This window comes from Thermobia domestica, chromosome 13 (assembly GCF_964235325.1).
Source record: "Thermobia domestica chromosome 13, izTheDome1.hap1.1, whole genome shotgun sequence".
In the NCBI taxonomy this organism is placed as follows: Eukaryota; Metazoa; Arthropoda; class Insecta; order Zygentoma; family Lepismatidae; genus Thermobia; species Thermobia domestica.
This window is the reverse complement of record NC_137466.1, coordinates 71,862,986-71,879,161: the sequence shown is the minus strand read 5'-3', so window position 1 is coordinate 71,879,161 and position 16,176 is coordinate 71,862,986. Positions and strand designations below refer to the sequence as shown.

General features: G+C 35.3%; 1 protein-coding gene across 1 annotated transcript in view; it reads right to left on the bottom strand.

The window, feature by feature from the left end:
- Window positions 1–16,176, bottom strand: part of didum (dilute class unconventional myosin) — a 295,555-nt gene that overhangs the window by 110,475 nt on the left and 168,904 nt on the right. The window contains exon 3 of the mRNA XM_081735899.1: window positions 4,404–4,572. Coding sequence (XP_081592025.1) covers window positions 4,404–4,572 — 169 coding nt within the window. The remainder of the gene's footprint in view (window positions 1–4,403; window positions 4,573–16,176) is intronic.

The window sequence follows — 16,176 nt, the reverse complement described above, 5'->3', positions numbered from 1 at the left end:
AGAGGTTATATTCAAATTAGTGCATCCTTTCCGAAGTAATTACTTATGCAAAGGAAGGTATACTCTCTTACTGGCAATTATTCTATCGAGTAAATCATTATTACATGGTACTAACAAGTAGGAAAAACAAAAGCTTATGGGTAACCGAAAACAGGAACAAACGCCAGTGTCAGAAATTTAAGTATACTGCAGTGCAGCGAAAACAAAGACAGGAATTCTATTTCAATCCAACACTCTTAACTCACTTTGTCCCTTTTACGTTGAGTACAAAAATCACATTTACTCGCATGCAGGGTAAAGCAAGATAAATTGCTTTATTTATTTATTTATTTATTTATCAGTGCGCATAAACGAAGATATGAATGAAATTTCATTCAACTTATTCTATAAATTAAAAACGAAAAATCTGTTAAGTATACAAGAGGTGGCTGCAAAAATTCTAGATTAATTCGTAACTCGCGAACAGATCACAGCACAGGACCGCACACGTCTACAATTTTAAGACTTTTTTCGTAGCCATACTGCGAACAGTGAGTTCTATTGCGAGATTTTAGGACGCCCAAGAGAGGTCATTTAGTAAAAGCAATTGAACCTATGGCGCACTAAAAACTGGGTGCTCCTCGGACACCTTCTTACCAAACTTTCACCACATGTAAGTTTTTCACCAGAAACAACATGCTCTCACTTCCGCACACTACCTACTCGACAGATTTGGCTCCTGTGAACTTTGCTACTTTCCCGAATATGAAGATCCAGTTAAAAGGTCGCCATTTTAACACCATTGTAGAGATCAAGCGCAAATCTCAGAAAGTACTTGTCACGGCTCTATAACATTTCGAGAACATATTACGGAACTGGCTTGGAATTGGGAGCGCTGTACTGCCAAAGAAAGTACTTAAAGGAATAATGCGTAAAAATATTAAATAAAGTTAAAAAAAAGATATAAGCAGTACTACTCTTTCAACTTTTGGAACTCCCTCGTACAACGTTAGTGTCAAAATTTTATCTTTAAAATATGAACAAAACCTAATTTTGAAAGCTTATTTTTACTTCTGTTAGCATTTTACAAATTATAGTATCAAATACATGTTCTTCGCACGAAAATAAAGTTTATGTAAAATATCTGAAATAAATATTTAGACCCCCTTTACTCTTAGTATACACACTCCTCCCTAGGAAATTCTCCGGTTTTTCCCCCCGTTGGAAACTGAATTTTGGGAAACGTTGGAACTAATGATCTGTTATTTTTAATGACATTTTATGCCGAACTTTATCTTCCTAACCTCAGGAGTTCTTGAGATACTAAATTTTTATCCACCAAAACTCACTTTCTCCCTCATTGTAATATAACTGATATAACCTGACCAGACCATGTTATGTTAATTACATTACAACTATAACTATATTCAAAATTTTATTTCACACGGTACAGTTGTTTTTGCGTGATGGCGGTACAGAGAACGTAAAGAATTTGGAAACTGACTCCTTTTCCTTAGAAGCGAAATATTTGGAAATGCTGGGGCATGTGTGGAGTTAGAGTATTTAATTTTGAACCACTTATTCCCAAGGATACACATTTTACTGAAAGCAACATGATAGAAGTCTGGCCGGAACAAAGTGCACTCTATCACAAATTTCTTTTCAAATAGTTCAGTACTTTTACCGTGATGATGTAACAGAATAAATCGATTTCATTTTTATTTAGGGTGAAAAATATTGTAGTTGTTGTCCCTCTTCCCACTTTAAAAGCTGAATTTTCTACAATGCTAGGAAATGTAGTCACTATATTCAATGAAGAGTTTGCATACCGAATTTTTTCTTCCTAACTTGAGGAATCGTGAGGAGATACAGTTTTTGATAAAATTTTAACCAATCCCCCCCCCCCCTAGGATACGTATTTGAATCAAAATGGCATGATAAAAACTCAGTTCGAGCCAACAACTATGTTCGGAAACTTCTTTCAACCAGTGGAGTTATTTTCTCATAATGATGTAACAAGACAACGTAGCTTTCACGTTTACCTTCGAGCGACGATAGAAGAAAAAAGCATGGTGATAGTGGGGAAAAAAATCAAACTCATGATTTCAACGGATTAACACGTTTCATGGGCCCTACATGCCGAAAAAAATTGAGTTTTGGATGTCTGTCCATCTGTTCGTACCGGTGTAAATGTGTCCAGTCGTCTAACGACACTATCGTTTAAAGTATTCGAACAAAATTTTAAACTTACAGTTTCCATGAGATTTTCCAGAGGTTTTCCCGAATTTTTCTCACTCCCAAAATAAGAGTAGTTTACCGAAGGGTGAAAATTAAAAACTACAATTTTCTCGGAAAAAGGTTTAACGTTGTATTTCATACATTGTATTTCATTAACAATCCCATACTGTGGTACAAGTCATTTCTCTGGAAAAAGTCAGAGTAGTAGTTTGCTCTTCTAGGTTATTTTTTTTTTCGGAGGCTTAAAAAAACTCAAGCTATTTTGTCATTTCTAACAAATATTTCAATAGTAACTTTACAATATATCATAACTCAATTGTTCTTTTTAAAAAAATCCAAATTCGGACAATTTTCTCAAAACTGATTCAGGCGTTTTTGTTCATAATTCATAAATAAATGTTTTATTATAATATTGTAAATACATAGTAAACAATTTCTTATGAAAGAAGCCACTATGAGTAGTTCACTTTTTAAGGCGAATTTTCTTCGACCTTATAATTTTGGTTGTATATTAAGTACGAATGTCAGTAATAACTGCAGTATAACATGATTTAGTTTAAGAAATTGAAACGGGAAAGTTTAGTAAGGTAGAACATACCTTTTATTGCGTATGAGTACGTTTTGATTTTATGTATATGTTGATGATTTGTAATAATTAAAGAGAATGCCTGAATATAAACTTTTCAAGTTTTTAACCCTTTTAAATTATGATGGCACAACACCTGTGGCATGGCGTCGACCTTCGGAATTTGCTTTATAAGTCTCTAGTAAAGCTTTTTAGATCGGGTTTTTTTGCATTCATTCAAATATGGAAGCATCATAGAACATATTTTATGGGCGTTTTGCAGCCTTGCGTGCTCTGTCTGGGGGCTGTGACGTCACAAGCATGGACGATGGGTTTAAAAAAGGGTATATTTGAGAAGTTTTTTCAAAAAATCCCTGACACATTCAATTGTTGGTTTCGTTATGAGACAGGCTTTCGAAATGTACCTCAAATTTCCCTATCGTGTACCAGAAGCGGAAAAATCTCGTCCAAAATGGAAAAAAGGGGATTTTTGTAAGAAAATTCCCTTTTCCCTATTTTTCTCTTCACAGGTACACGATGGCGAAATTTGAGTGGTACCATTTGAAAGGCTGCCTTACGCTGAAGAAAATGAGGTATGACTCATGTTGCTAGAGTCAACAGACGTGTATCAAAAAAAAATCTCGATTTCCTTATTTTTTCATTTTTTACACATTTTTAGTCAATTACTTTAGTAAAGTATCTACAGTATTATCACTATTTATTCTAAAGTCATGATACGTACCTCGTTTTCTTTGGCATGAACCAGTCTTTCAAACGGAACCACTCGCTTGTCTCTAGCATGTACCATAGAGGAGCGGCCCAAAATCGAGGAAAAAGGGATTTTTGACAAATTTCCCTTTTTCGCGAATTTTCTCCATTACGGTACATGCTAGAAACATGCGAGTGGTACCGTTTGAAAGACTGGTTCATGGCAAACAAAACTAGGTACAATTCATGTTCCCACAATGAACAGTCTTGATGATGATGATAGCATAGAAATTCACTAAAAAGGTATTAAGGGAAAATATGTAAATCGGCTGTAGCATCAAAACTATTCATCCCAGGGCCACTCTTTGTATCTCATTCTCTTCACCATAAAGCAAAGTTTTATTTAGTAGCATTTGCATGATCGTATCCTATACCAAAGGGGAGATATTAGCGATAAAAAAGGGATTTTTTAAAAAGAAAATACTCTTTTCCCCACTGAGCGGAAATTTCCCGCATTTGGTACACTTTAGGGACATTTTACGGACGCAGTTGGAAACACTGCTTTACTAGAAACAAAACGGGGTATGAACCATGATCCTACGATAAATAATCTTCACGCAATAGATGATTTGAGTGAAAGTCTAAAAAATACCTCAAAAAAAGCCATAATTTAAAAGGGTTAATCCATGGATGAGTGATTAAGCAAAGGTCAGTTTCTCCATTCTTTCCGTTCAGCTAGGAAATAAAATAGTTTTCTGATGTGTACCATCAATAGCAAAGAAAAGTACAATACTCTGAAAAGGAACACAGTTATTTGTTATGAAAGCTAACATCTAAACAAAGTGATTTATATATTTACTCTTAGTCTCTTTTCTAAAAACTCATGTATTTAAATAACTGTTTTGAAACTTACCACAATACGTGTAAATTGCATTTTGGTTACAGAAACGAACTTTAAGGTTATACAAAACAGCCGGTTCGTGTAGGTATGATAACGACGTAAGGTCATTTTCTCCTATTAAGATTTCCGGGTTCCTCAAGGGTGGTAACTTATCATCCGATGCTATCTTAAGGACGGCCACCTGCAAAAAGCAATATAAATAAATTAAGAACTGTTTTGTGCATACATACACAAACTAATATCGTAAATATATTTAAAGTGTAACAAGTTTTTTTTTAATTATCTTCATAAATAAACTAGTACCATCATTATGTAAACACAAGATTTCAAATTTTACACAAACGATCACTTAAATTGTTTGTAAATAATAACGTAGTAGGATGAGGCATAAGTTTGGCATGACTGGCATACGTAGATCGATTGCACTGCATATGACACCTGACTGAAGCAGGTCAAGCAGCCGAAGGCGCTCATTAGCACGAGTATAGATAATGGTGCTTTCACTTTGTGCCCCGAAAATTTGTGCATTGATTCGAAAGCATTCCGTATGCGAGTTGACAGCTGGAAAATTGAAGCTGAAATTAAGTTTACCTTGAAAACATCTAATTGGAATAACTTTTTCCCCGAAATCCTAACGTGCATAAAAAGTGGTTAAACACAGATCAGTTGCCGAAATTTGGCACCAATCTCAACTCAAGATTGAAATACATAGCATTACAATATAAAATCTCTGAAGTTCGATATCCTTTTATCTTACATATTCTTTCGCTCAACCGACACAAACATACATAAGTGTGATTAAGTTTTGTTTCGGTTCCATACTTTTATGTTGGTTGAGTTTAACGTCCCTTTCAGCAGCGAGCCCATATGAGACGGGACCTACTGGTTCACGAACTACACAAACTCCCGTCGGGAATCGAACCCGGGTCCCCCACATCGAAGGCGCGTACGTTAACCACTTAGCCACGAAAGAGCTCACTTTTTATATTGGATATTATTGTCGGCCGCTAAAGTTTTCGAAAAATGAGCGCCGTCGTATACTAAGAAAAATGATTGGGTTGAAATTGACCCTATTGGTGCATTTGTAAACCCAACCAGGTGATTAAAACTACTCCGACCCAAATACGGTCAAAGCGTTTAGTTAAAGTGGGTTGAAAGAAGTTAAACCAAACGTGTTGTTAAATGTAGAAGTCGAATCCAACGACCCAAATGATGTGAAATCGCAGAACCGGTTAATACATTTAACCCAAAATGGTGTACAATATGACCGAACAAAGTGTAAATCCCATTAAACCGGTTATGCGTTTGTCGAAGCGTGTAGTTAAAAGTGAACAATCGTGGGTAAGAAATGACCACATTGTGGAGTCACTTGGAGAAGGGAGGGAGTGCAAATAACCCAACAATGGGTAAAAATGACCACGATAGAGTTAAAACATGAGAAATAATGGGTTAACAAAAAGTCAATGTCATATTAACCATTACGGGATTTAACTCAACGTATGGTTAGTATTAAATGGTCAGTTGGTTACAAAGGTGACCCAACACTACACAGAAAAAAAAGTGTTAAAACACAAAATGACTATCACTTTAACATGTTACTTGGGTTATAATTCAACACCAAGAAATCGCCTTCCGAGCATATCAGAAATTACTACTTATGGCTGTGAGTATTGATATAGTATGAGCAAAGCTCTACGCAGTATATTTGGCATTTATGTCAAGTAACAAATAATGTTCTATGTTTTATGTAATTGGTCACAATAAAAGTTTCGTAAACTTGTGAATAGTCTGACAACAGTTACACGAGTAACAGTTGTGCCATCTGTTGTTCTAATATGCTAGGACATAAGAATAACAGATAAGGAAAACTTATGACAGCACGGCTACTCATGCATTGTAGGTGGATGCAATCTTTTTTTTTTTTTTTTTCTTTTCAGTACTATTTTCTTCGTCTGCAGCCTTCCGCTTGGGCCAGAGCTAACGTTGTGATAGTAATCATGCTCTGTCAAGATATAACTTTATAATTTCGACTAAATAGACAGTAAATAAATATATTTTGTAATATTTGTAGTACTAAATTGTCCACGTAAATCAGCTTCCTTTAGACTATATGTTTCACGCACCATGACACTTTCCGCTAACCGGGTATGACCCAAGTGTTGGTTTAAAATACTCTACAGTGACATATAGTCATTTTGCTGACCCAACAGTTAATGCAATTGGATTCCAAGTGACCTCCATCGTCCGCAAACAATCCAATTTGGTTTCAAACTTTTTAAATCACACCACGTGGTCACGTTTCAACCAAATCAACACGATCAACGGGTGGTGTTCTCATTTGTCAATTAGAAGCTCCCGACTTCGAATTCCGCGGCTGGTCGTTCTGACCGAGGTTTTCCCAGAGATTTCTTTAGTCCCAACATGCGAATTCTGAGACTAATTTTAAATACATGGCCTCTGTTAACGTCCTTTAAAAAATTCTTTACATGTTTTAATGTCTACAGTGAATCAGTTTAAAATGGCTTTACTACTGAACCTGGGAACTATTCTAATAGACAAACAAAACACAGCACACTTTCTTTCACAGAGTCAGTTAAGTTTATATTAACAGCCTGTATAAGATTTGTATTAACTAACTAACTCTATGGCCTATGGAACCCGGAGGTTCAATGCCGCGTTCACAACAGCTCTCCACTGACTTCTATCCTTAGCCAACTGGATCCTTTTTCTACTTTGTATTCCTATCTCTGCGAGATCCATCTTAATATTGTCCTCCCATCTGCGTCTAGGTCTTCCTAATGGTCGTTTTCCGATTGGTCTTCCAGTCAAGACTTTGAAAGCGTTTCTACTTTCTTCCATTCTAGCTACATGACCCGCCCACCTAAGCCTCCTAGACTTGACGACCCTAACAATGTTGGGGAAACCATATAAATTATGTAGTTCCTTGTTATGAAGTTTCCGCCAATCCCCATTCCCGTTCCTCTTGGGTCCGAATATTCGTCTCAGAATCTTGTTCTCAAATACTTTCAGTATTTGTATTAGATGACAAAATACATTGGACATTATTTTGTGTTGCAATTTTGTTGACTTTTAACAAACTACTTAAAATTTCATATATATTCGATTTAAAAGATAATATAATTGTGAACATATAGGAACGAGATTTAAAAAAAAAATATATTTGTTACTATTCTAATTGATTAGTATTTTTACTAATTCAAAGTGTTAATTCATTTCATTCATTTTCAATTTAGCGTCCCTTGCAGTACCTTCAGTTTAACCTGACGTACGAACCACATCAGCTCCTGCCGGGAATCGAACCCGGGTCTCCCACGCCAAAGGCACGTACGATAACCACTTAGCCACGAATTGTCGCAAAAATTTAATACACTGATAATTACATTTATTTAGTGTGATACAACGATTTATTTAATGAAGAATTCACGGAAGACTCTTCCAGAAGATTCGATTCACTAATTCAATTTTATTTATAATATTGTTCTAACTACAATATAATATTAGAAACAGTATTTAAATATAAAGAATAGATTTCTTGCAATAAGGAATAATGAACAACAGAACATATACACACAACAGAACATTCTCGACTGGAACAATTTAAAATTGATGACAAGTGGAATTTTTAAAAGCAATTATTAATAAGAGAGATGGATTATATATATATTATTGCAAAACAATTCTTATTATAAAAGAGAAAGATGTCAGTCTGTGAGTAACTAATCTCTAATAGTTAACAATCGCCGCTCCGCTATGTTCACTGTTTGCTTGCCCCTTTCTGAAAATGGGTTATGAAGATGCTGAACATGAATGTGTTTTGTCGTTTATTATATTAAGATAAGGGTCGTACTAGATATAAATTGGGTTTTAATTCCTCATGCAAATCCATAAATATTTACTCCATGTCAAACAAATATAATTTATTAACTAAGCAATATGAGCACAGTATATAAGCTACAGGCAGTTGTTACCGTTTACCTTTAGGACAACGCAATATTTAACAAGCTTTATCCCCAACCCAGACGAAGCATACTACCATTATCATGCCGTAACCATATTTAGATCTGAGTATTATTATTTGTGTAACCGCAAGTAATTTGGTGGAAAAAATAAATGAAAGTTAAATGTAAACAATTAGAATTAGCGCGATTTTAACCTGTAGCCAGGGACGTACGCAGGGGGGACCTGGGGGTCCGGACCCCCCCGAAATTTCGACTTTTTTTAAAATTTAGCCTAATTTTAGGGGCAATTTTAGGAATTTTAATATAAAATACCTTCATATTTAGTTTGGACCCCCCCCCCGAAATAAATTCCTGGGTACGCTACTGCCTGTAGCGCACAGCAAACCGAAGGCTTGGGGGAATAACTAGTTATCAATAATAAAAATGAATGTCATAGATGACAAGGACTTAAAAAGTGTGCACCTGAAAATATAAAACCTCTTGAGATAGCTACAGAAAAAGAATTAATATATTATGTAAACACAAATTACCGGCAATTTCAAGTAGTGGCAAAGAAAGCATGTATTATTCGTACAAGATCGGGTTGTAATTTGAGTTTTACTAATGACAAAAACATTATAATTGGTGTTAACTGAACTCTCTCAATGTCACAAAGCATTCAGTTTTAATAAATTTAAACAAAAGGCTGCTTGTGTTGTTATAAAGACATCGAAGTTTTGTTCTGATAAAGCACGTCACATAAAACTTCAATAAATAAAACATTCTAACTTCATGGGAAGTTGCTGCACAATGTGTAGTTTCGAGTTCTGCTCGAGTACAAGAAATAAATATCAAAAGTGCAAGACATACTTGCACAAAAGAATTTCAGCAAGTTTTCTTTACAGATACATTTTGTAATAATAAAATACTTTACGCATACTCAATAAAATATGAAAAGTATCTACTGAGAAAGTTATTTCAAGGAACAGCATTACTTGAACTGATTGGCAAAGCGTTGTTAGTTTCTATTCGCAACTACAGTCAAAATAGCTTTAGCAAATATCAAAGTATACTATTGTTAAACATTATTATTACTATTGACAATTGATTTCTTTCGTTAATACTATCTATATTTTGACAAGTACATTGATTCCATTCAGACAATGCACTCAAGTTTTTTGCTTTTTTTCAGTTCATTAATTGGTTTACTGATAGTTGAGACAAACTCATGTTTTCGCAAGTAATTTCTGGAATATTATGCCTAAGAAATACAGATTTTAACTTTATTATTATTATTATTATTATTATTATTATTATTATTATTTTAATGACTGTGGTTTCCGTATTATCACTCTCTTCTCTCAGGTGGCTGGTGTGGTAGACCGCATTAACAATGAGACGGAAATCACTGGTAGTTGTAAGCTTACTAGTTGAAAAACACTGACAACTATTTATAAAATTTCTTCGAGAATAATTAATTCTAGTTACTGGCTTCACTATACTATGTAATGGCTGGTTAAATTACTTTGAGCAACAGCTGCTAAATCCTGCCACTACTCAGATTGTCGCATTCGCAATTGACCTATATTTCTCTGAATATCTGTGCCCACTCTTGGTGAGCCTTTAAATTATTCATCTCCAAATCCAAACTTAAGTTTCATTATGGAAGTCTTTCAACCAGATCGCTCGTCGAGGAAAATGAAATATCCAGCTTCAGGTCCCCGTCTATGGTAACGAATAGGGTTGCCCATAAGATGAGACAGAATTCTCCTCAGATACGAGACGAGACAGTTTCATTAATAGAATCCGATTAACTTTCCGAGACGACATAGTCTCAACTATGTCTCGTAGGTAGGGTTGCCAGATTTTGTAAACGAAAAACCGGGACACCAATCTCTGACTATATATAAGGTCGGAGTTCCTATTCATCTGGTCTATTGAAAGGATGCTTTTTTTTTTTTTTTTTTTTTGCTTCATAATCACCTGAGCCGGAAAAACTACCCTAGAAGAAATAAAAATTTAGCATTCAGCAAGAAAATACATTTACGTTAAATTCACAACGATAAACAAAAAGAAAATCTCTAAAGACTTGCGCAGGCTCTCGAAAAGTTTGGCAGAACAAAAAACCCAGTATCAAAATTAAATAATACACAATGCGTTTAACTGTTACTTCTTGTGCTACAGGAAGTTATGGAATGTTAACCTGAAATTACTAAAAGTTTTATGAGATAAGGGAAAATACAAATTCAAAATTATTGAATGCGTGCACAGCATCTAGAGAAATAACGTTATTTATCTATACATGGGGAAGTATATTAGACAACTCAGTTCTGTAATCGTTGAAGTAGACGGATTTCAAATGAAATTTCGAAAACCTTCCGTTTATACTCGATGTGAGATACTAGTTCTTGTGGGTTGATTTTTTTTTTAATCTGAAAAACGAAAACCGGGACGAACAGGCGTCCTGACAGCGTTTTCGGGACAGTTAGTTTTCCCATTGAAAACCGGGACGTCTGGCAACCCTACTCGTAGACCAACTATGTGCCGAAAGCTCCTTAGCCAACGAAATCCAGTTTCTACTTTGTATTTCCAACCGCGAGATCCATCTTAATATTATCCTCTCATCTGTATATGTCTTCCTAATGGTTGTTTACCGATTGGATTTCCAGTTAAAACTTGAAAAGCGTTCACACTTTCTTCCGTTCGGATTATATCTCCTGCCCACCGAATCCTCCTACATTTGATGACCCTAACAATGTTTGGTAAACGGCACAAATTATGCAGTTCCTCGTTATGAAGTTTCCACCATTTCCCATTCCCGTTCCTCCTGAACCCTGAGATGAATATTCGATCTTTTTTATAAGCTTATAAAATTTATAGGCGCTATATTTAATTTTAGAAAACACTTAAAAGCAAAACACTGGTGGAGTAGCATTCTTAAACAATCATATACCTGACGAACTGTTTCCAAACTACCTGAACACACACAACTTGAATCATCATATTTCTTTCTTTCGGTCTTTTTCCATTTATGTGAGGTTCGTTTATCTAATGAGTCTTTCTTCATAAAGATTTGTCCCGGAATTCTTTCCCTATTTTTTTTTTCAGCTGATGTTGTTAACGACATTCGCCAAGTTCATTCTTTATCTCCCTTTACTCATCTTCCGACTCACTTCTGCCCAAATAATCCTTTGTTCTTCTCGTTAGATGATCATAACGTTATGGCCTTTTTGACCTTCTTAGATACCTCTACAACCTTGGTTGTTCCCTTACTCTCTCATTTCTCAGCCTGTCTTTTCTTGTTATCCCACACATCCAGTGCAACATTCTCACTTTGTAATATGTCGTATTTTTTCCAGCACTTTCTCTGTTGGCCATGTTTCTGCTCTGTATGCCATTGCTGGCCTAACTACTGTTTTGTAAATCATTCCTTGATTCTTTACCATGATTCTGTATTCTCACAGAACTGCACACACTTTATTCCCAATTTTTTGATTCCTCTTGCATTGTGTGTCTCATCACGTCCAAATTACCATTCTTGGTCATAGATTAGCCTAAATATTTATTTTCCCGACTTCATTCAATCTTTCTTCTTATAGCCGTACTTCCCCATTCTCTTCTCCATTCAACTCGCCATATTCTTTTTTGCTACTTATTTTTCAGCCTCTATCTTCCAAAGACTTTCTCCAATTCTCTCCTTTCAACTTCTCTATTTGTATTGAAAGTACAATATCGTCGACAAACATCATACATCAGGGGGCTTCATCCCTCACATCTTGAGTTATATCATCCATGACAACGTTAAAGAGGAACGGATTTGGGGCTGAGCCCCAGTGTAATCTAACCCTAGCAGGGATTTGCTGTGATAAACACTACTTCTTACTTAGGTCTTAGCTTCTGTATACGTATTTTAGATTATTCTTATATATTTCTCCGGCTCTCCTTTCTTTCTTAGACATTACAATACTTCCTGATGTACTCCGTCGTAGGTCTTTTCAAAATCAATAAGGACCCAGTCTTTGTTTTTCTTATGAACGTCAGATCCGAGCTTATCGACTTCGGTTACAAAAATTATGTCTATCATGCCTGCAGTCATTTATCAAGGTCTTACTGCTACCATACAAAACCATATAGTTACTGTTCTGCGAGCTAATGGTGGGCATGTAAGATATATTAGGTAGGTGGTCATAATGTTCTGGGTTGTCAGTATAAATTTCCCAAGCTTTAATAAGTAATAAACTCATAATACACGAATAAACATACATTTCTATTTTGGACGCCCACATTTTACATAATTTAGGACAAAATAATTTCCCAGTTTGCATGTTTAAGAATTTCTGCTTAATACAGGTTTAATTGTATGGAATTATATATGAAAATTTACAGTATTATACCATTTTCCCATTAAGCACAGGCTTCCCTTGACAACTGCCTGATCCCACCACAGACAGGTTTCGCTCTATTATTCTCAATCTCAATTCCCAAAACTGTTTACCTGACTCTCGTACAACAGGAAACATTATTGTGGGGTCGACTTTCATAGTTTGCTGATGTTCTCTCATGCGTCATTTAAGTTTGTGGATGGAAGATATACAACAATTGGAATATTTTAAAGCTATACCACTTCCTATTTCTAACAGAAATTGCATTCGTTTCAGAAAAGTATTGCTACTTAATGTTATTACTGTTCTATTTATCTCTTTGCAGTTTATCTTATCTTCCTTTATTTACATGAAAAACGCAAAATATAAAACTGTAGTATATAAAGTTAGTGTGTTAAGATTAAAAAGTCGTACATTACTAAATTAGTTCCATCCAGGGACGTGTAGTGCATATTACCGCTGTTACCGGCGGTAACGGTAAAAATATTACAGTTTTTCGTTGTTTTCATATATATCTTCAAATTTCATTATCGACATGGGAAGATGTTTACATTTTCCTTTTTCTTTTCTTTCTTTGTTTCTTTTTATTTATTTATTTATGAATTTTTTTTTTTAAATTTGGATGGCCTATGCTTCATTTACATTGTGAACGAATCCAACATGCCAACACCAAATAGGAGCATACTGTTGTTGATACCGCAGATTTCAGAGGTAACGCGAATCCCGATAGCGTTCGTTCACTCCAGAAGCACGTTTTAGCGTGCCAGCCAGAAGCATCCTGCGAGCTCGTATTTGGACTTTCGGAATAGCCCTTATGTTACCGTTCGGCTGAGTGGAACAGGAAAAAATAGGAACGTTCTCTGTCAAAGCAAGGAGAATCTAGAATAGCATCAATATGTATATTCTACTCACCGCCCGCTTAGGAGTCTATTCGCTCTCCTCTCGCTGTAGAGGATCGAGCGGGCGGTAACTCTACTATACTGTTTCGTTTGCTTCCCCATTCTAAGGATAGAAACTTGGCTGTAATTTCAGTATTCATAAGGTTATTTCACTGTCTTAACAGCATACAATTTCGGACAAATATAAGTAGCAGGTTTTTCATACTAATAGCATTTAACACGTGCTACCGTGAGACTGATGTTCCAGTGCATTATTTATATGTTAATCTATCATTTTTACACAACTTTTGTATGTTAATACGTTATCTTTAAATTTGAATAATACAGCAACAGTGAACAAGAAGAATATATTCCATAGGATATTCTAACAAAAATTTAATATACGAGGTTTACTTTGGTTCAAAATAAAGTTTCTCATTGAATGTTAATTTGAGCTTACGGGCATTATTATTATTATTATTTTTTTAAATTGAGATTTTATTTCTGTTTAAACAGTATATATAAATTTAGATGGTTCTCATGCCTGAAGGAGCAAAGATATTGTCAGTCCCTGAAGTGTCATTAAATATATAGAAATGCCTATCGATGAAACACATTGTGCTGCATGGGAACTGTTTCAAGAACAAGGGGGAATAGTAATAATTAGAGCGAAGCAGAGATGTTGCCCGCGCTCCTTCCAATTCAAGTAATTATTATTATTTAGGATTTATGCTAATTAAGTTGAAAATATTTTGTTTTTAATTTAGTATAGAAAACGTTCGATGCAACAAATTTCCAACTCTAGCCGCTAGCCTACTAGTTGAATTTGCACTTTGATGCAGTTTGATGTGTTGAAAAAGAACTGTGCAATCGCCTTCATCGTGCCACAGTTTGACTGTCTGACTAATTTTCAATACGGAAAACTTGTTGCTCAAACATACGATGAAACTCCAGTTATGGTTGGTGAGGTAGGGAACTGCAGTCTCTTATCAATTATATTTTCATTCTTATGCCCATAGACTTAATTTAGTTTTAGAAAAGTCCGTTGATTATACAAAAGGGCACAGGCGTAAATAGCACCCCCGCAACCCTCGTGGCGGAGGGGTGGGCGCACGAGCTGCAGGGTCGCAAAATATATCGAAACTAGGTTGCGGGGGCACTGAAACTTCAAGTTACGCTACTGGAAAAGGGTATAAGTTGTTTTTTAAAATTGTGTTGGGACTTGCTTCTTCTTCCTCGATGTCTTCAAAAAGAACAAATGCTCTGGATTATTTGGTCAACAAAAGTATCCCAACAGTCTCAAACACAGGGTATGGAACTATAGAAGTAGGGTAAATGATGTGCTGTATGTCTTTAAAGATGAACTGTGAGGAGTCCATGGAGTCCATGATGGATAAAACGGACGAATAGGATTCTCAAACCAGAGTTTGTGTAGCAAAATTCTATCAAACATTTGAAAGTTTTGACTTCAATTTTTTACTTGAACTGTTTTCTGTTATAACATCAAGATAAGAAATCTTGTCCAATATCTTACAAAAGAAAGTTCATGATGTAGGTTACTGCAGAAAGAAGACAGTTGAGTTTGAAGAATGTCTAAGATCATTGAGAGACAGTTTCAATAATATTTAGTAAAAAAATGAAAGAACATGAAGAGTCACATTGTTCAAAAAGGTCAAGAGTAAATGAAGTAGGATTTGACCACTTTGCCAATGCCTATAGTTTGAAATGGTTGATACTCTAAAAGAAAAAGTGAGTACTAGATTTTCTGTTATTGAGAAACAAGATTTATTTGTAGTATCAGCAACCGGTAACAATCGTCAAAGTGTCACGCCACGTCACTGGTTCCATCGGTCTATTCCCTTACTCATAAAAGGAACATACATTTATATGAGAATGGCAAAACATGCTATGTCACTTTCTGGACATTTTCTGTTTGTCGCTCTGGTGTAGTTCGCGTCACTCGAATTGGCGTATGGCGTTAGACAATAAGTTCGCAGTGAGCTGTTACTAAATCTTCAGAGAGGAATCTTACTATTCATAATTGATTTTCTTCGTCAATATATATACTGGTGAAAACGAAATACTGTATATATATATATATATATATATATATAGTTTTCACCAGTGAACAAATAATTTTAAACTTAATCCAAAAGGTTGAAATTTGTTTACCTACGTTTTGCCATCTGCGAATATAACGTTATATATAAATACGAGACGGAATATGCATTACATGATAAAATGATAAATATGAATCCATGATTAATGATAATCTATGTGCAAAATTAAGAACGATAACGTTTCGTGTTACTTCGATGAACACTTGGAAACTAATACATGTTTTACGTTTGAAATCTCAGCAGAACGCCTAACAGAGAAGCACTCGTACGGAACAGAAGTTTCCTGAGCACGCGATTTTTCGGCAGTGAAAGATCGATCATTGAAAGGCAAAAGTGCACTCCCACAGACTAAATTCCCAAACTAACGAAAACACTGCACGAAAATGGATTGTGTGTGTGATTACTCAAAACTTTGTAGGAAGACTGTATCGAGGAAAAAATTCTCT